Raw genomic sequence first — 20,434 nt, forward strand, 5'->3', positions numbered from 1 at the left:
TTTTTTTTTTTTTTTTTTTTTTTTTTTTTTTTTTTTTTTTTTTTTTGGTTTTTTGAAACAGGGTTTCTCTGCCTAGACATCAGTCTGTACACCAGGCCGGCCTCAAACTCAGAGCTCCGCCTGCCTCTGCCTCCTGAGTGCTTAGATTAAAGGCATGTGCCACCACCACCCAGCCCTAAATGTAATTTTTATAAATAGCATAATATTCACATAGCCATAATCACAACATGCAGAGTTTTATGAGGGCTTTTCTTCCTCTTAAGTGTTATTCTGTAAGCCATTCTTCACAGTTTACGATTGCCGTATCATTTTTAAATAACAGCAGGACTTTCTTTTTATTGTCACACCACAGCTCATGTAACAAAACTCCAGGGTTTCTCCCAGTTCTGCACTGTCACTGGCTCCCAGGAAAATCTTTCTCACAGCATTTTTAGACACTGACCGCTAAAAGCAATTTTCATTTTCTTTCTGGTCCTATGGAAAGAATTGGGTTTTTTTTGTTTGTTTTTGTTTTTTGTATTGCCTCTGTGTTGCTTTTAGAGACATAGAGGTGTATGTTTTTTATTGAACCCGAAGGAGAATAGGAGAGAGGGTTTCCTGAGGCCAATCAGTCTCACCCCAGAGCATAGTTGAAGAGTATCCGTCCTTCAGCTCCACACCATGCCTGGATGAAGAGATGAGTGACAGCCTATCCAGCACTGGTGAGCATCCTGGAATCCTGGTGTTCAGAGCCTCAGAATCCTATTGTCCTGGTCTCTGGAGTACCCAGGGTTGTACTGACTAGTTAAAGTATGGCAGAGAAGCTGGCCTCTCTGGGAAGCTACTGAACTATTTCAACTATGTGGAGATGTATTTTTAAAGTCTCATTATGGGCTATCTCCCCTGCTTCCCAGCTTTTACTCATTCCAGAAAGAATTCCAGTTAGTCATGGTCCATTAAGGATGCAGAGGTGAAAGAGGAAGAAAGTGAAGAAGGAGGGGGAGGAGCCCTGATGGTCCCTGAAGAAGGAAAATAATGAATGTGTAAAACACTATTTGGATTTTTTTTTTTTTTTTTTTACTGGCTTCAATAACTAATGACACATCTGCTGCTATTATTAGCTTTTGCCTTTACCAGGTTTGATCAAATTAGTCTGATTACCACTTACACACTGATATCAGTGCAAAGGATGCTCCTCTGTCCTGCTCCTTCCAATGATGGCAGCCATGGCAGTGCTGACGATGAGAGCAGCGGCAATAGCAGCTGTGATGGAGGTGCTGCTGCTGGCGGTGGCAGTAGCGACAGTGGTGACGGTTGTGGTGGTCAGATGGCTGGGCATGGTGGTTGTGATATCTGGGGTGGAGGCAATGAGGGTGATGATGAGGATGATGAAGGTCGCGCACACGTGTGGCAAGATATTGTCATTCTATGCCGCAAACCCTTCAAATGCAACGACCCCTGACTTCCAACAGTCTGATGACGCAGGCGGCACTCTCCCGATTTTACAGGGGGAGACTGAAGTCAGCTACGTTGTTTGCAGAGATCTTGAAGCAGAGGGAATTACAGACCCACCAGACACACGGGACCACAGCTTAGGATTATGATTCTTCACTGCGCCTTCACTAAGCCACTAAGCTTCGGCAAGCTTTCCCAAGCTCCTTTCCTGTTTGTGAGAGCGGACAGACTCAGTTTACAATCCAGTCGTCCTCCACACAACATCTCTCGATCCAGGCTGCTTGAGTCCATCCTATGAGGGCTTATTCAGTCAGTCCATTCTAGGCCCGAAGTCCACGATTTTGACTCTGTAGTTCACTTGGGTTTTTGCATTATAATACATAGGCTAAGTGGCTGGCAAATGACAGAAATGATTTCTCCACATTCGGCAAACTGGAAGTCCTAAATCAAAATGCAGGCAGATTTGCTGCCGAGTTTTCTGGCTCCTTGGCGGTGCTCCTGGCCGTGTCCTCAGAGTGGAGGAGGCGAGGATCTCTCTGTGGCCACTTCTTTACGGGCACGAGTCACACTGTCCTCTTATCTTCTTCCTGCTGAGACAAAATGCCTGGCAGCATGGCCTAAGGGAGGAGGAAGGTCTTCCGGGCCTGGTTTAAGAAGGGGCTATGTGGGCATCATGGCCACCATGGAGGCAGGAGCATACAGCTGGGGCTCTTCAAATCTCAGCGGATGAGAAGTGAGGGGAGGGTGGGGAAAACGCTGGTCCGTGGCCGCTTTCTCCTTTTTCTCTTTTCATTAGTCTGGGATTCCAGTCACTGGACAGTCCGCCCTCCTCCATCAAGTCTGAGCAGAGGCACCCTCGAGTGCCTGCCCCACTCAGGAGCTTAGTGACCTCCCCCAGAGCCGCACCTCCCATCCTTGGGAGGTCGAGACTTCAGTGTCTGAGCTGGAGAGAGAAGGAGGACAGAGGCATTCTGATAGCAGGTCCTGGTGCCCTTTCCCAGGCTGTGTCTGGCTAGGTGTGGTGTTGCAGACCTGGAATCCCAACACTCAGGCGCCAGAGGAAGAAGCATCATGAGTTCAAGGCCAGCCTGAACTGCATAGTTAGACCTCCCCAAACGAGCAAACACAAAATGAAAACCCAAAACATCCTGAGGTGCCTATTACCACATCCTTTAGACGGCTGCTGCAAAAACGCTCAGGTGCGGCTCTCCCGAGAAGCCTGTCATGCCTGTGAGTGTGTTGTGCTGTCTCCAAGTACCTTTCTTTCTAGTAACCCCTGTGCGCTAACCTCTGTTAAAATCGCTCCCTAGTCGAGTGCACACCTCTAATCCCAGCTCAGAGGGTTGCCAAAGAACTCCTTCCTTTCATTATTTAGTAATCTATAGACAGGGTCTCATGTAGCCCAGGCTGGCCTCTAACTGGGTTTACATGGCTCGGAGGATGACCTTGAACTTTGATACTCCTGCCTCTACCTGCCAAATGTGATTATAGCCATGGGCCAGCATGCCTGGTTTTATGTGGTACTGAGGGCCTCCATCATTCTGCATTAGCACCCTACCAACTGGGCTACATCTCTAGTCTCCCTTCTGTCCCTCCCTTCCTCCTTCCCTCCCGCTCTTCCTCCAGCAAACAAGAATGGTCCCCAAGGCCCCCTGAGTGGGCCTGTAGGCACTCAGGTGAAAGCATGGATCAACAAGGTTGCACATACAAGCTAAGATATGCTCCTGCTGCAGACGAAGTTACAGCCATGTTTGTAGGACTCTCAGGCTCACAGATGGAGAGGAGAGAGGCCGTATACAGCCCGTAAGCACGTTCTCTGCTCTCGTGTTTTCCTTTGAGACCACATTGTGAAGCGAATGCTCTGTGCAGACCTCACAGCTAGTGCTGTCAACTACGATAGAATTCTTCCCTCACAGCTGGTGAGGGTTCCCACAGCTGGTGAGGGTTCCGATTCCTGAGCGACGGCTTCCTTTCTCTTCCCATGTCCTATGTTAACTTACTCCATCTTTCTATCTTGCTTCTATTGTCCTTTTGGGCCACCGTGGAATCCAGGAGCAACAGGGTAAGTCTTCATGACAAGAGGCTGAAGCCATACCCATCAGGCAGGCCACCCCCAAATGAGCCTTATCCATGGTGGGAAGGCTTAATCCAAGAGCAGATTTGTCCCCTTCTGTGATCATTAACAACTTATCTGATGACCCTGCAGGACCTGAGCTGAGACAATGACAGGCCGGCGGGTACACGCTGCAGGGCCCACGTCACTAGTCCTCCTCAGAGTTAGACCTAAACTTCCTGCATTTCCCTGAGGATCTGCAGTCCCTGGATTCTTATCTGCCCCTCTCCCCCGGATGGCTGCCAGCCTCTCTCTCTCTCTGTCTTTCTGTCTCTCTCTCTGCCTTTTGTCACTGTTCCTGCCTTTGGTGTGTCAGGACAGGTGGGAAGGCTTCTGTGCTGCAAACACCTACTTTAGGGGGTGAAAGACAAAATGAGTAAGAGTGACAACGATGCTATCCAAACACCCACCAAGAGCTTAGCTGTGTTCCTGCTTGCCTGAACGGGAACCCCACAACCCATGGAGGAGGCTAGTCTCACCTTTATCTTACAGTGGACTGAAGAGATAGCGCCCCCTGCTGACAGGGCAGTCAATAATAGTCCAGGTGGGACTTGAACACAGCCAGAATCTGGCAAAGAATCCATATGCATCTTAGCCAAGACACACAGCAGAAACTGACTCCAGTCAGCTGGAGTCCCAACTGAGCCCTCTCTCCCTGGATGAGCGTCTCACCGTTAACCTCCTGGCTTCTCTTCCCCACTGCACACACTTTTATATCGAGGGAGTAAATATTAGTAATGTCTCTTGAAAATGGTTTAGCTCTTAGCTATTTTTAAAAAAGATTTATGTGTTTTAGTTTTATGTGTGTGAGTGTTTTGTCTGCACGAATGAATATTCTGAGGCCTCCGTGCCTGAGGTCTGGAAGAGGGCAGGCCTCCGAACCTGGAGTTGTGAGCCTCTGCAGCCCCATCTTCCCGCTGTTTTTAAGGACATGATGTTTTAACTGTTGCGCTGTTTTTCTATCCTCTTCCCTCCCGGTTACAGTGTTTGGCTGGGCAGCAATCCCCAACTAGACAGGGGCTTGGAGGACACTTTGAGGCAAACAAGCTTGGGTCTGAAGTGGGTGAAAAGTAACTTTTATTCGCCTGTTTCAGTTGTCTGGGAAGCTTACTGCTTTTGTCTGCTAACCTAGGCCTAGTCCTGGAAGCTTCCAGCCTCTGTACAATCTAATGTAGGCCTAGAATGTTTTCAGCCTCTGAGACTTAATGCTGAGTAAGCTCACCCTTTCTTGTTCTTGCTGAGCTCTGGGCCAGCTGGTTCAACTCAGTTGTTCTGGCTCAAACTCCTCTCCCAACTGACTGATTCAATCTGGCTTTTCTCTCAGCCTCTGAATTGCTCTGCTTGGCCTCAAACTAACTCCAGCAGTCTGCTCTAATCTTCTGGCTACTTCTCATTCTCTGGCTCATTTGTTCTTCACCTGAGTTCTCTCTCTGCAACCTGTCTCTCTATTACTGTCCCGGTAAAACTGCCTCCCCTCTCTCTCTGCACTGTCCCTTAAGTAGCTTCCCTTTCCTCTCTCTTCTCATCAGAGTCGAGTGTATCCTATTCTGTCAAATCTTTCTCTGATTCTTCACTGTTTCTGCCACTCAGACATCACTTCCAAATATGGGTGCTTCCTTCTACAAACTAACTTTACCTTCATTGCTTGGGATTAAAGGTGTGTACCACCTGAACCTAAAAACCTTTACCTGAAACTTGCTCTATACCAGGCTGGCCTTGAACTCAGATCTGCTTGCCTCCTTCTCCTGGATTAAAGCTGTGTTAGTATTCCCACTGGACCACACAGACCTAGAAGGTCTTTGACTCTGATCTCTTGCCAGAGAAGCCATGTTCTGAATTTAAATTCCTCTACAAATTGGGGCAGAGGAGCAATTCCACTTCCAAAGCTCAGCGAGTTCAAACAGCACATGACAGTTTACCAATGTATGCCATAGGCTGCAACTGCCACCTGACCAGAGAGGCAAAGGGACTCCATCTATCTATCTATCTATCTATCTATCTATCTATCTATCTATCTGTCTGTCTGTCTGTCTGTCTGTCTGTCTGTCTGTCTGTCTGTCTATCTGTCTGTCTGTCTGTCTATCCATCTATCTATCTATCCATCCATCCATCCATCCATCCATCCATCCATCCATCTACCTACCTACCTTCCTATCTATTTACTTATTTCTAGACCCAGGACTTGCTTTGTAGACTAGGCTGGCCTCAGACTCACAGAGATCGTCCTGCCTCTGCCTCCCAGAGTGCCACTGAGCCAGCTGGTGAAAGGACTCTTGTCTGGGAGGTGCTCTTCTACGCTGCTGACTTCTTACAGGGCCTCGAGCCAGCATCACCTCTCCAGTTTCCTTTCTGTAGCTGCAGAAATGACGTGCTAGTTCAGCTCTGCAGGGTCCTAGCAGATTCTAGTATTTCACCTAAGAATAAAATGCCCCACAGACCTTTCTAGCCCCATGGAACTGATCTGAACTGCAGGTGGCAAGGGTAGGTCCTGAGTACCACCTAGTGGTGGTACCCAGAATTTCGTTTACTGATGTCCTCTGCTGGTTCTCTAGGAAGGCCATGGAAGCCCTACCTGGCCCCAGGACACTTCAGGGATCGCCAAGGCTTGTCTGTTCTGTGAAATCCCCTGAGTTTCCGCCTGCATGGTCAGGATGGTGTTCTGTTTGAGGTCCAGACTGACTCCATCTGTGGGGCATCCCCTGGAGAAGGTGGCCAAGGCTTTGGGGAAGCAGCGTTCACTTTGATGGAAGAGGAAATTAAAGGAGAGTGAAGTTAAAACACTTTCTGAGAGCATATGTTTGATTGATAACTTAGAATACACCCAATCCTTGGAAAATACAATTCATCCCGTATGAACTATAAATTTAAATACAGCCACAACTGTTAAGGAAATTGAATTTAAAATTTAAAAACTCACAGGAATGAAGTCTCCAATCCCAGATGGTTTCACTGGAGAATTTACCAAATGTTGAAAGAAGAGTCGGCTCAATTTCTACACACTCTCTTTCAGAAAATAGAAGAGGGGACACTTCCAGTTCATTTTACAAAGCTAGCATGCCTCTGAGAGTAAAGCCAGAGACAGTACAAAGATCTACAACCACAGTGGCCTGGGCCCAGTCTCATCTGACTTTGAAAGTAGGCTGGGATTTGGGCATGGTGGTGCATGTCTTTAATCCCAGCACTCAGGGAGGCAGAGGCAGGCGGATCTCTGTGAGCCAAGGCCAGCCTGGTCTACAGACAGAGTCCAAGGCTCCAAGACAGCCAAGGCTATACACAGAGAAACCTTGTCTTGGAAAAAAAAAAAAAAAAGACCACCTGGCATCCATGGACCGAGCCCCACTGGCAATGCATGTAACTTTTCTTTGTATTTCTGAATTCTATTTAGTAATCTTTTGTTAATGAAGTTGCATCCATATTTAATACTGGGATTACAGGCACGTACCACTGCATCTGGCTATGCGGTTTAAATAAGAACGGTCCCCATGGGCTCATTAGGTGTAGTCTTGTTGAAGTAGGTATGGCCTTGTTGGAGGAAGTGTGTCACTAGGGGTTAGGCTCTGAGGTTTCAAAAACTCATGGCAGGCCCAGCGTCCCTCTCTGTGTGAGGCTGAGAAGGTTAACTCTCAGTTATTGCTCCATCACCATGCCTCCACCATGGCCCTCGCCATGACCCCCACCATGCCACCGCCATGCCCCTGCCATGTCCCCACACGATGATAATGAACTAAACTTCTGAAATCCAGATCCCAGTTAAATGCTTTCTTTTGTAAAGGTTGCCTTGGTCACGGTGTCTCTTCACAGCAACAGATCACTGACTCAGACACCAGGTAGCAGAAAACTAAAACCACTCACAGAAATTCACCATATTCACAAGCTGAAAAGTAGAAATCACAAAAGCATGTAAATGAGCATATTGTTATGCCAGCACTCTGGAGGCAGAGGCAGGCAGATCCCTGAGTTTGAGGCCAGCCTGGTCTACGGAGTGAGTTTCAGAACAGCCAGGGATACACAGAGAAATGTTGTCTCAAAAAAGCAGGGGTGGGGAACTTTTCAAAAATAATTAAGTAAATGGCTGTATTCTACATAGTGAGCTACAATCCAGCCAAGACTATATACTGAGACCCTGTCTCAAAAAATAAAATAAAACAACTCCCAGATAAATGAGAAGAGGAGCATCTTTTCAATTTAATAAAGAGACACAGAAGAAAAACACCTCAGCCAACACACTCAACAGAGAACGGCTGGAGCTTCGTCCAGAGATTATGAAGGAGGAAAATGGCTCACTCTCTTTCCACTCCTGCATAGTATTTGGGTGGAATAAGGAAAAAAACAGACAAAAAAAAAAACAAAACAAACAAATGAAAACAAACCATGGTGCAGAGAGCAGAAGGAAAGGTGCATTTGCAGGTGCAGTGTTTGTGGGTGGCAGGCTGTCAGTGCAGTATTCAAAACCACCCAGCCAACGAAAACCAAACTAGCAATCAAGTCTAAGGAGGACACAGTATGTAAGGATACACAATAACCAATTGCAATTGAGTATCTGAGTAAGGAACACAGCTTGAGTGCCAATTGTTAAATACAATATTGTTTGTAATTACACACCAAAATTAAACACTTAGGTGTCAACTTATCAATACACAGTTCTTGGGTTTTCTTATGCCCGGGCTGGTCTCAGATCTCAGATCGCTAATGTGAATGAAGAAGACCTTGAACTGCTGATCTTCACGAGTGCTAAGACCATAACCAGCCTACACAGCACAGAGGATCAAATCAGGAGGTCTCTGTATGCCAGGCAAGCAGCCGAGTCCCACCAGAGCCCATTTACAGATTTCTATGCTGACAACTATAAAATATTTATGAAAGGAATTCAAGAAGCTATAAATACATAAAGAGACGTCCATACTCATGATTGGCAGGTTTGTTGTGGTAAAGAAGTTGGTTCTGTGGAAAGCTGCCAGCAAGAATGCTTAGCTGTGAATATAAGTCTAAACTTTATCTGGAAAAGAAAGGAAACCAGAATAACTCAGACAACTTTGAAAAGAAGAATAAAGCGGGAGTAATCTGTGCCCCCATTTCAAGAGTCATCATGATGTCAACATGATCAAAAGTGGGTGGGGACTTAGAGATCAACGAAAGGGGACCCAAGAATACACTCAACAGACTGTTTGTTTGTCTGTTGAGACAGGGTCTCACTATGTAGCCCTGGCTGGCCTGGAATTTGCTGTGTCTGCCAGGCTGTACTCCAAATCACAGAGATCTGCCTGCTCTGCCTGCCCGAGGGCTGGGACTACAGGTGTGCGCCACCACTTCTGGCTAAGAGAAAAAGCCAGTCAACTTCCCTGATGACTCAAACAAAAGATGAAGAAAACAAAAGGCAGGAGGGTAATGAAACACCTCGAGGATTGTCAGTGTTATTAGTACCGTTGAGTACTGTGCTAAGTCTCAAACTCAGGACAAATGGCTGAGGTGCCTATTCACACATCAAAGTGGACTTAGTCCACCAGCAGCTCCGATCATCCTAAGCACCTGTGACAGAGTCCTGGCTCCCCAGTACCCTTCAGCTGTGCGCTCTACCCCACACCTCTGCAGTCCCTGAGCCTCACTTCCCTACGCCAGCTTCTGAGTCCTCTGTGACAACCATTTTGACCACGTGCTCTCTTGGTTCAGCTCTTGGCTCCTCTCTTGGATCTCTTTGCTCTTTTGTCTCGACCCCTCTTCTCTTCCTCGTCTGCTCTCCCTTTCTCTCTTTTCTCTCATGGCCTGGTCTCTTCTGCTGGCTGTGCTCAGTCTGGACTCTTCCACATGCCTCTGCCTGGGCTTCCCTCACATCTATAATAAAAACCTTCTCCCAAGCAGACCTAGAGGAGGTCATGTTCTCACTTTCATTCAATTGTGGAAATTAAAAAGTACGTGCGTGAGTGTGTGTGTGTGTGATAGAACCTAGGGCCCCACACATGCTAAGCAAGCCCTTTCCACTGTCACACAGCTCCACCTTTTTATCCTTTCCCTTCGGCCACTGGGCATGAGGGCTGTGTTTTGCCAGGGCATGAGGGCTCTGGAGTCCTGGCTTTCTGTGCTAGAGCTAGGAAAATCCCTTGCGAGTCAGGCACCATTCACTCTGCCAGAGGCTTCCTCTCCGCTTTCTCATTAGATGGTAACCTGAAGGGCACAGGTGTGTTTTGCCTTAATGTCAACCTTGATATGTTAGACGCTGAATAATCACTTGGAGATAGAAGGAACAGAGGGAGGCAGAGGAGGAAGAAAGATGTCGAAGTCACCCTGTCTCTAGTACTTCCAAATTACTTCCTCCTCCTCTTTTCAGGAGAACCCTACAGAGCTCCTTGCACCACTGTCTGCTGTGAGCAAACATCCTGTGATGACCTCTGACCCGACTGCGCCCTACCCTAAGCTGGCCCCTCTGAGTGGCTGTCATACAAACCGCACATCACCAAAATGTCGGAGCCCAGTACGTGAACAGACGGGTTCTGGGCACAGCCAGCCTAGATTCAAATCCTGGCCATGTGTTACTGGCCATGTGACCTTGGACAAGCTGTTTTCATGCTTTCTACCTCAGTTTCTTTACCAAATACTACAAGGTCAGGGTCAGTAAAATGGCTCAGCAGATAAAGGCACCTGTCACCAAGCCTGACAACCTGAGTCCAATCCCTGGGGCTCGCACGGTGGAGGGAGACCAGCAACTCCTGAAAGGTGTCCTCTCAGCTCCATGCAAGCACTGTGATATGCTCACACGTGCGCACAACACATCGGCGTGCATGTACACACACAAAGTCAATCAGTCAAATTAATTTAAAATAATACAGTATCATAGCCGGCACAGAGGTGCACACCTATAATCCCAGCACTCAGGGAAGCAGAGGCAGGAGGATCTCTGGGAGTTTGATACCAGCCTGGTCTACAGAGCGAGTCCATGACACCCAGGGCTACACAGAGAGACCCTGTCTCGAAAAACCAAAATAATAATAACAACAACAGTAACAGTAACAAAGGATCAGGGCTGGGGAGATGGCTCAGGGGTAAAATACTTGCTTCACAGGTGTCAGGCTGAGCCTGAATTCCTGGCACCCACAGAAAAGCCACAATCTGAGGTGCACATCTGCAAGTCTAGTGATGGGATGAGGTGGAGACAGGAGCATCCCCGGAGTGTGACAGCTAGACAGTCTAGCTGAGCGTCAGAGTGAGAGAGTCCGACTCAAAGAACACATATGATGGAGAGTGATACAGAAAGACACCAACGTCTGTCCTACACACACACACACACACACACACACGCACACACACGCATGCACACACAGGCTCTGTCACATAGGTTACTGTGAGAATTTAACATGAGCTGCTACACAGAAGCTATTTAGAACAAAGCCTGGATATAGAATGCTCGGTGATGTTAGCTAGAGTTATATTAAAGACAGACAGACAGACACCTAAAACCCCACTAAAGAGACTGGAAATGGTCAGCATAGTGACCTGAACCTGCCGGTGGCTGTGCATCCTGGAAGCAGAGCAGACAGTGGTTGCTGACAAATCTAAAGGTCAAGAGAGGAGAGGGCCTTTGGGGGTGAGGAAGATGACACAAGGAGGCCGCAGGTCACCACTGTCTATCCCTTATGAATGTCCCTTTTCGGGTGTCCCCATTCGTTTCCAGAGAGACCAGATCAGCCAGTGCCCTGTCTACAACTACACTGCCATGTACCTTGTTACTTGAGGTGGCCTGGGAGCTTCTGTTCACCACAGTCCTCAAAGGGAACTTTACACAGCTATTGTGATGAGACTACGTGTCCTGTTGGCCAAGTCGTCTATCAGTGCCCAGACCTCCTCACATCCTCATGTCCAGACCTGCGCTGTTCTTCCTGGTGGTTGAATCACAAACCGGGAAGCAGAATGTCCAAGATGGCTCCCCTTCAAGCGTGTCCTCAGTGCTGTCTTTCCCTAGCCTCTGACCCGAGAGACAGCAGGGGAAATAGAGCATGCTGGATTCAAATCCAGGGTCCCACTCATCCTTATCTGCATCCTTTAAAACAATGATTTCTCTATTTTTATTTTATGTGCATTGGTGGCTTGCCTGAATGTCTGTGTGAGGATATCAGATCACTTGGAACTGGAGTAAAGACAGATGTGAGCTGCCATGTGGTTGCTGGGAATTGAATGCAGGTCCTTTGGAAGAGCAGCCAGTGCTCTTAACTACTGAGCCATCTCTCCAGCTCCTATCACCATCCCTTTTGGAGAGCTAACAAAACAGCCCCTTGTCTGCAGACCCAGTGGATTTCATAGATTCATTTTCTGTGCATCAGGTACCCAATAGCCTGGAACACACACAAACACACAAGCATATGAACCACATACACTCAGCACTCACCCCTACAACACACACACAGGCATACAAACACATACACACACATAATTAGAAAACAAAAACAGGCTGTTTCCTGAACACTTGCAGTTAGGAATTATGGACCCTAGAGAGTCAGTCAGCTCCCTGCAAGGGACAGTAGCTTAGGGGAACAGAGAAGGTTGGTACAGGAGAGGGACAAAGTCACCTGGTTATGAAGAAAACTAGATTCTGTATCTCAGTCTTGACTTGACCTTTGTCTTGACAAACTGGGCCACCCCAGCCAGTGGCTTGTCCCTTGTGAGATTTAGTTGCAGAGATGACAAAGGACAAAGCCTGCGGGATGCTGGGCCTGGTGCTGAAGAGGACAATACTACAGCTCCGCCTGCCGTGCCAGGGTAACCAAAGGAACATGGAGAACCAATGCCCAGACTCTCCTGGACGCACAGGGCCACCACAGAGACCCAGGGATTTGGATGGAAGGTTAGCCAACAAAAGCTACAGTGGAGTTTTTCTCAGTGGCCTGAAGTGGCTTACCTGGCATGGTGGCCTGGGCACCCTGCTTCTTCGCAGCCTAGGTGGGTGGGGCAAGTGTCCAATCAGTCCTGCTTGGACCTCCCAAGAGAGCTATTTTCGTGTGGCAAATGAAGGCCTAGACAAACTCAGGGGCAACCCACCAAGTCCCAGCCAGACACCCACAGCTCCACAGAGAGCCAATGTCTCCTCCAGGACAGAGGCAGTGTGGGAATAGGCAGAGGCTGGGTGTGGGGGAAGGGGCAGCAGGTCAGGTCTGCCAGGGCAGTGTGCTGGAGAGGCAACCCCGTGGTCCCCACAGACCTGGGAAAGCACAGAACACCCGGCTGTTAGCAAGGCTGGGAGGAAGGGGGAAGAAGCAGAGCAGGAAACAGAACTCCCCGGAGCGGCCTGGGGTCTGCACTTTACAGCCTCACCCACAGACCCCAGCAACTGGCTTGCCAGGGGCCCTCTGCACTGAGGGCAGCTGGTGTTTGCCAAAAATAACTGCCAGTCAGAATTGCTTTCCACAGAGAGGTGGAGAGACGGAAAGTTCCAGAAGACCCCTATGTAATGGGGCCTTTCACGACTCACCCAACAGATTCTGGGAAACAGTAAACACTGGCCAGCTCTTCAGAAAGTCCTGTAGCGTCCCCTTCAAGAGAGCTAAGCTGGAGTCCGGTGTAGCATGCTACCATGCATCTGTGAGGCTCAGAAGGGCGACCTCAGAGAGGCCATCTCCAAAGGCGCTGTCGCGGCTGGAAGGTCCCCAGTGAAGCTCACAGCCTCAGTCCCCAGGCTGGGGAAATGACTCAGGAAGCTGGAAGACATGGGTCCCCAGAACCCACTTAAAAGCTCATCTGGCAAGGTGTGATGCTGAGGCAGGAGAGTACCAGGAAGCTCAAGGGCCAGTTAACTTAGTGTTCCTGGTGGCAGATCACAGGAAACCCTGCTGCCAAACAAGGCGGAAGGTGAGGACCAACACCCAAGGCTGTCCCCTGACCTTCACACGAGTGACATGGGACACAAGCACCATAGCATGTGTGGACCAAAACTCATTCACAAACAGCCACTTGTGCATATACCCACAATATACACACACACTCAAACTCCTGCAACCAATTGTATGTACACACACATGTATCACTATATAAAATATGTGTGTACATCTCTATGTTGAGGGGGAGTGACAAAGTACAATTGTTTTAGTGTGTGCAGGGGGAGGAGAGGTAAGTGTGTGAAGGTTGGAGGACGGCCTGAGGGAGTTCTCCCCTTCCCTCCTGGGGTCAGCAGGCTTGGTAGTGGGTACATTTCTCAGTTAAGCCACCTTGCCACTCCCTTAGTGGAACCTGTGAGAGGTGGCTGGGGGCCGGCGGGCTGAGGGCTCAGTCCTCACTAACAGGTCATCCAACGGTGGACAAACAGATTAGTGGCTGTGTCCTTGCTCAGTCCAGTGTTGTTCCCAGGGCAGACACCAGGGGGCAGGCCATCCGGTGCTCAGTAGTCACCAGTGCCACAAACACGTGACTGAGACTCCTCCGGCCTGCCAGGTCTTCACTCTCCACTCTGGATGCCCCCTTCCAGTGCTGCAAACACAGCCCCCCGCCCCCCCCCCCCCCCCCCGACAAGGAGCGCATCTCCAGGTATGTGGAACTGCATCCACGGGCTCAGCAGGCTGACATCCTATTGCAGGTATTGAAAGATCAGGCCATTGTAATTCTTCAGTCTGTGCTTTTACCTTCTGAAGCATTTTCATAGGTTTTTTGTTTGTTTTTTTTGTTTTTAAGGTTTTGGTAAATGCTGCGCTTTCGTTCATGGTACTTGGTGGTTGAGATGAGCCAGCTGCCCCTACCTCAGCAACGCTAACAATGCTTGGGGATGACATTCATCTCGCTGTGCAGTGACTAAGAACCCTCCCAATGCCAGCTTCCCCACCCTCTCACCGACAGACCTGAGCATTAAAGGCGTGGCCACACAGTAGCACGTATTGGGTTGGTCCACAATCTGATCAGAATAAAGAATGTGAAGGGCTGTTAGAAGGATTTATATAAGCAATATAAATCTGCAAGAGGTGCAAGAAAATTGAGAAGAGGCAGTTGCCATAGCAACAAGAGAAAGGAGCATTACAATCTATGCTATGACAGTGTGCTTATTTCAGCCCAAAGAGAGTATAGAATTCCTACCTGAGCCTGGAATCCCTGTGAGAGCTGGCTGGTGGGGGCGTGGGCAAGTCCAGGCACCTCTGAAAGACGCTGGCCGCAGAGAGGGTTAAGACTGAGAAGTCCGGACAATGCTCCTGTCTTTCAACTTCCGGCTCGCTGCTGAACAGAAGGTGGATCTGCCTGCTAGCTTGCAAAATATTAGCTCACAGTGTACAGACGGGGGCCTAAGGCATAAGGACACTGTTAGGCTTAGATGCCAGCCACGGCAGCCCACCAGGAGGCAGAGCTGGGGTTCAAACCTAGGCTGCCTAGGTCAGGAGTGAGGTGGAAAATTCAACTCGCCCAACGCCAAAACCTGTCAGCTTACTGTCTTTGTTTGCTTTTTGTCGCTGTGATGAAGTACTAAAACCAACAGTCCCTCACTGAGGGAAGTCAGGACAGGGCCCAGGAGACAGGACTGAAGCAGAGACACAGAGCAGTGGCCCTCAACCAGTGGCAGCAACGACTATCAGACATTTTCACTGCAGCAGCCAGGTGCGGTGGCACACCTGTAGTCCCAGCACTCGGGAGGCAGAGGCAGGCAGAGCTCTGTAAGTTCAAGGCTAGCCTCGTCTACAAAGTGCACCCAGGACAGCCAAGGCTACACAGGGAAACTGTCTGGAAAAACAAAAAACAAAAACAAACAAAACAAAAACACAAAACCAAAACCCAATTCATAACAGTAGTAAAATTACATTATGAAGTAGCAACAAAATAATTTTATGGTTGGGAGGGAGGTTACTACAAGAGGAACTGTATTAGAGGGCCCCAGCATTAGGAAGATTCAGAACCACTGTTCAGATTCAGAGGGTGTTGCTTATTAGCTTGCTCACTGCCAGGTTCAACGGGCTTCAAGGACCACCCACCGTGGGCGGGGCCATCCACACCAGTCATTTGCCTACAGCTGTGTCAGCTGACAACACACACCAATCAGCAGTTACCAGTGTGCTGGTTTGAAGGGTACAGCCCCCAACAGACTCATGTGTCTGAATGCTTGCCGCAGCGGGAGAGGCGCTCTCCTGTGGAGCTGGGCTTTGAGGTCTCCTGTGCTCAAGCTACACCGCGTGGCAGTCTCCTGCTACCTGTGGCTCAGGATGCAGAACTCTCAGCTCCTTCTCCAGCACCGCCTGCATGCCGCCATGTACCCTGCCGTATGGAATACACCGCTGACACTGTAAGCCAGACCCAGTTAAATATTTTCCTTTATAAGAAATGCCTTGGTCATGGTGTCTCTTCACAGCAACGAAACCCACACCAAGACACCCAAGGCAGGACTCGGACGAGGCAGCAGCGAGCAGCACCTCCCTGGGTCTCAGTGCCTCAGATGGGGACTTCTGCCCTCCCAGGCTGCTTCAGCTCCTTCACAGAACTCCCCACTCCCTTGCACCTCAGGCGTGGGCTACACTTCCTGCTTGCCTGCCTGGAACCATCTCTTGAGTTTGCTGGTCTGGAGCCTCCATCCTTCATTAACAAAAAGGGTTCCCAGGCATCTTCTTGGGAGACACACAAGCACCCACATTTTGCCAACTATCTGGGCAACCCTGACCCAGCCAAAGACTTTCAACTGCAGGTAGGAATAGTCCATCTCACACACAGGTTCACACTTCCCTCTGTGGTAATGCTGAGCACCATACTCATGACCTTTCTACTTCCCAAACTACAATGTTTCTTGGCCCAATTTCCTCTGTAGCCATCTCCCATGGGTCCTGATCCAAGTGGTACCCACCTGCCAGGCCAACTGCACCAACCTCCAAAGTGCCAGGCCTTTGGCTGAAGCTGAGCACACGAGAGTTGAAAAGCTGGGAAGCTGATCTACCAGCTCCATTCAGTCCCTTGAACACTAGAGGGAACCCTGGGAGGAGACAGTTGAGGCTGGAGCAACCCAGAGCAGGTGACCTTTGAGGGAACCCAACAGTGTTTTCGGAACAGAGAGGAGATGGCAAGTGCAGTAGGCAGAGTTGGACCTACATTACACACTGGAGACCTCAAGGGCTTGGGACAAGGCAGTTTAGGCAACCCATTATGGTATGGAAAAGAGATGGCAGCGGTAGGACCTGTTACAGCATCTCAGAGTCCAGGTAGCACTGAACGAGGGTGTGAAAATGCCAAGGATTGGTGTGCAGCCCAGGTCTGATTCTGTAACTTGGTGTATCACAAACTAAGATCCTGAAACTTGTGACTCATGCCTCCTGTCAGGGTGCTGAGGATCAAGCCTTCTTGATCCACAGGCCACTCTCCTGTCCAGGCGGGCGCTATGAGCATGAAGGCAGCCGGGGTGTGTCAGGCCCCGTGCCTGGCCTTGCTTCAGGGGCATTCGTGGAGCTATGGCAGCCTGCAGTTGCTCAGGGTGAAAAGCAAATGCGTTTCCGGGTATACATGTCCTAAGGACACGCACAAGCGGGGGCTTCTGCTCAAGAACAGATGCAGAGACGACGGGGTGCACACGAGCAAAGGATCTTCGACATCAGCTGTGCTACATAAACAGCGAAACCAGGCTGCACTTGGGGCTGTCAGGTGTTTAGCTAGGTGGGCATGTCCACCCTCACAGCCACGGGGAGCAGGCACCAGCAGGCACACGGGGCTGGGACAGCCCAACTGTGACTTGATCTTCCCTCCTGGAAGATGAAGGCGACAGCAGGCCAGGGAGCACAGAAGAGCCATCACCCTGTCAGGAGGCCCCAGCTGATCCCGCCTGACGCCCCACAGGCAAGTTTTAGCCTTCAATGCAAAGACCAGGGCCTACTCAGCCCCCTGTGGTGTCAATAAATCCCCAACCACTCAGTAAGAGAAGGCATGCTTGCATTAACTAACACCTTTTACTGTTTCACATTTTTTCTTCAGAAAATTTGTAACAAAAATACATGGAATTGAAGTTACAGTACATTGTGTGATTACAAAATATAAACAACGAAGTATATTCCTTCTCGTAGGGCAGAACATTTCATTCCACTAAGAGAATCACAACATGATTAGGCACAGTTACCCTACACTGTCTGCTGTTCCAATCTCAGAGACCGGCAGGCTTGGGAGAAAAAATTTAAAACATGTAAGACCCAACAGTCAGCTCCTTCGGGTCCCTTGTCCTTTCTCCTCTTCCCAGTGTCTTCACGCTGACAGGATGAGGCTGTGAGGGAGCGTCGAGGGGCAAGGCAGGTTCTGCTGGCCGAACACCAGGCAGACAAGGTCCCTGAGGTGGTCCAGGAGTGCACAGTGATCGCCACTCCATAGGGCAGGTGGAGACTGGGAGACTGAGGGCACGGGGTGGCCCCACGGCTGTGTGTGGCAGGAAACGCGATCTGCAGCGCCCTCGGCTGGTGTGTTCAGGTCACACACCCCAGGGTAAACCCACACTGTGAAAGCCCGAGCTACAGCCCCAGCAGAGTCCTGCCGGGTTCCACCTCGTTCATTGAACAGAAAAAGAAAAAACTATTTTGTGTTTTTGGGTTTTTTTTTTTTTTTTCAGTGAAAATCCTTCATATCCACCTGTGTTCAATAATAATAATAATAATAATAATAATAATAACTTAGATCATGAACAGCTTCCTTTCACAAGTAGTTACCTCAGAAGATTTATGTGGCTGTGTGTGGAGATACTTGCCTGTGAAGCTTAAAACTAAATCCACCTCACAGAAACAAGTTCAAGGCAAATCAAACATTTTCCATCGCGAACAAGCTCGGCTCAGTCAGCCCAACAGAAATCAACCTTCAGGAGAGGCATTCACTGCTGGCAGCCTGTGGGCAGCAGCCCTCCCCACCACCCAGGGGCCGTGCGACGGAGCCCAGGCAGCTAGCCGAGTCGCCGCCGCCCTTCCTAAGCGGCTTCAGATGTGCACGGTGGGAAACTTGCAAAAGCGGACCACGGTTTTCTTTTGGACCTAAAACTTATTAAAGGAGACAATACTACACAGGTAGTAAAACAAACAGTGTATTTTAGTCATAGGGTAATTCGTCTTTCTCGGGACAAACTTGTGTGGCTCTCATAAGCCAAGTCACAGACTGTGTGGATGGTCGAGCCACGGCAGGCTTTTAGACAAAAAAAAAAATGATTGCTAACATTCCCTATCTCTAGTATCATTAACCCATGGTGAAAAACAGAACCGTCATCAGGCAGCTTGAAAACGAGACTAAGACAATCTACAAGGAAAGGTTGGGCTGAACAGATTCGACAGCTGCTCCGTCACCGCCCACCACTTCGGCTTGAGGCTGGTGACGTCATGAACGCATCCCTGTGATGCACTGCCGAATGTCAGTCTGAGTCCGTCACTGCGACCCCAGTGTGATGCTGCAGCCTTCTACCTGCCACCTCCTACCCACAAGATCCCAGGGACCTGGTGGCCTAAGGATTAGGACAGCACTTAAATAGGTGCCAAGAGCCGTCCTGAACTTCCCCTGGATGCAGGCAAGGAAGCAAGGCCGTGGTCTGTAGTCTAGGCGACAGCACCCACACTGGGGCTTAACCTCAGCAGCCAGACTGGAGGACACTTCCCCCGGAGCGCTTAGTCACGGACAGCGTTGTGAATATCTGCAGGGAAGAAGAAGGAGGAGTGACTTTCCACACTCCAGAGCAAGCAAGTTCACACACAGCGTCGCGTGCGCCAAAACGACGCAAGTGGCCAAACACTTCCCCTAGTTCTCCACAGGGTAAGAGGAGGAAACGTGTTCAAGTCAGCTGGCATGTGTGCACACACCTGGTGGTCAGGAGGCACTCACCACCTTGTTCTTACACACTGGGGAGCTAACCAGCTCCTAAGGGACTCGAAACTCCACTCTGCAGGTAGCATTTCTTGTCGATCTCACCCGCTCTTTCCCTTGTTTCCTCAACAGCACTCCCACGTCCTTGTTCTGAGACTATTTGGTAATAGCCCAGATGCAGTGAGACCCTTTGGACCAGTCACCTTACAGGCTGTCCTGCCTTGATGTACAAATGACAATGGCTGGACAGCTCTATTGGGTCCTCCTTGGCTGTTACGGCAGGTACGCACTGCTGATTCTGTCAGCTGAGGACAACAGATGCCATCTCCTGAGCCACACACTCCAACGACACTTTACTACAAGCACAGGATGCTGGCTGCAGCTCCTCCCTCCGGCTGTCTCACTACACACTCTTATGGTAAAGTCCCTAGGGTTCAATCACCAGGCCATCCCTTATGACTTTGGTCACAGAGGTTATAGTTCTAACAACAGTTTACATCCTCTCAGTATTTCAAATGTCAGCACAGGCCTGGGGACCTTTAAACCTGCCCCACCAGGCAGAGCTTCCTTAACCAAAGGCCTCGGGGAACTGGGAGAGTGCCCAGAAGAAGCCGGCATAGGCTGCATGGACCTTCACTGACACTCTGGAACAAACCTTTTCGACCAAATAATACCTTCATTGGTTCTCAGAAAACTAATGGTTTCTTAAAACACTGACTTATTTATTTGAGACAGGACCTCATTCTGTAGCCCACACTGACTTCACACTCACAACAATTCTCCTGTCTTGGCATCTGGAGTACCAGTATTCACTGATGTGCCATTGTTTAGTAGGAGGAGATAAGTGCAAGAAACTAAGGTCATCTTGAGGTACATGGACCAGAGCAACTGGAACGAATACATTCCTTCAAGAAAGGGGATTTTCAACCCTGAGAAAAGCCTTTGCCCTGGCTTAGCCTCGAATAGAGACACAGTTGCCTATAAACCACCAGCACACCAGCAGCACTGCAGAATTCAGACCTAAGCACTAAAGGCTCGAGCCTTAAAATATGACAAATCCACATTCAAAACCAAGGAACTATAACAGGGAATTCATCTTTGTTAGCAAGGATGTAAAATCCCCAAAGTAGTCTT

The 20,434-nt window shown here is 49.3% G+C and overlaps 1 protein-coding gene and 1 long non-coding RNA gene across 8 annotated transcripts in view; both read right to left on the reverse strand.

The window, feature by feature from the left end:
* Positions 1 to 364: 364 nt before the first annotated feature.
* On the reverse strand, positions 365 to 14,645 carry LOC129691768 (uncharacterized). 2 transcript variants are annotated; one of them, XR_008722553.1, is made up of 4 exons: positions 14,591 to 14,645; positions 13,002 to 13,227; positions 6,120 to 6,285; positions 365 to 2,377 (listed from the first exon to the last, which is right to left on the reverse strand). It is a non-coding gene; the product is annotated as an uncharacterized LOC129691768 (long non-coding RNA). The 2 variants fall into 2 exon arrangements; XR_008722552.1 differs by lacking the exons at positions 13,002 to 13,227; positions 14,591 to 14,645 and adding an exon at positions 6,465 to 6,824.
* Positions 14,646 to 17,405: 2,760 nt separating this feature from the next.
* The window catches only part of Txnrd1 (thioredoxin reductase 1), an 83,471-nt gene continuing 80,442 nt past the window's right edge, over positions 17,406 to 20,434 (reverse strand). For all 6 annotated transcript variants that reach the window (XM_055627898.1, XM_055627901.1, XM_055627899.1 and 3 more), the window contains one exon: positions 17,406 to 19,130. In XM_055627898.1, coding sequence (XP_055483873.1) covers positions 19,068 to 19,130 — 63 coding nt within the window. In that variant the 3' untranslated portion in view covers positions 17,406 to 19,067. The remainder of the gene's footprint in view (positions 19,131 to 20,434) is intronic.

This window comes from Psammomys obesus, unplaced genomic scaffold (assembly GCF_907164565.1).
Source record: "Psammomys obesus unplaced genomic scaffold, mPsaObe1.curated_primary_1811, whole genome shotgun sequence".
NCBI lineage: Eukaryota > Metazoa > Chordata > Mammalia > Rodentia > Muridae > Psammomys > Psammomys obesus.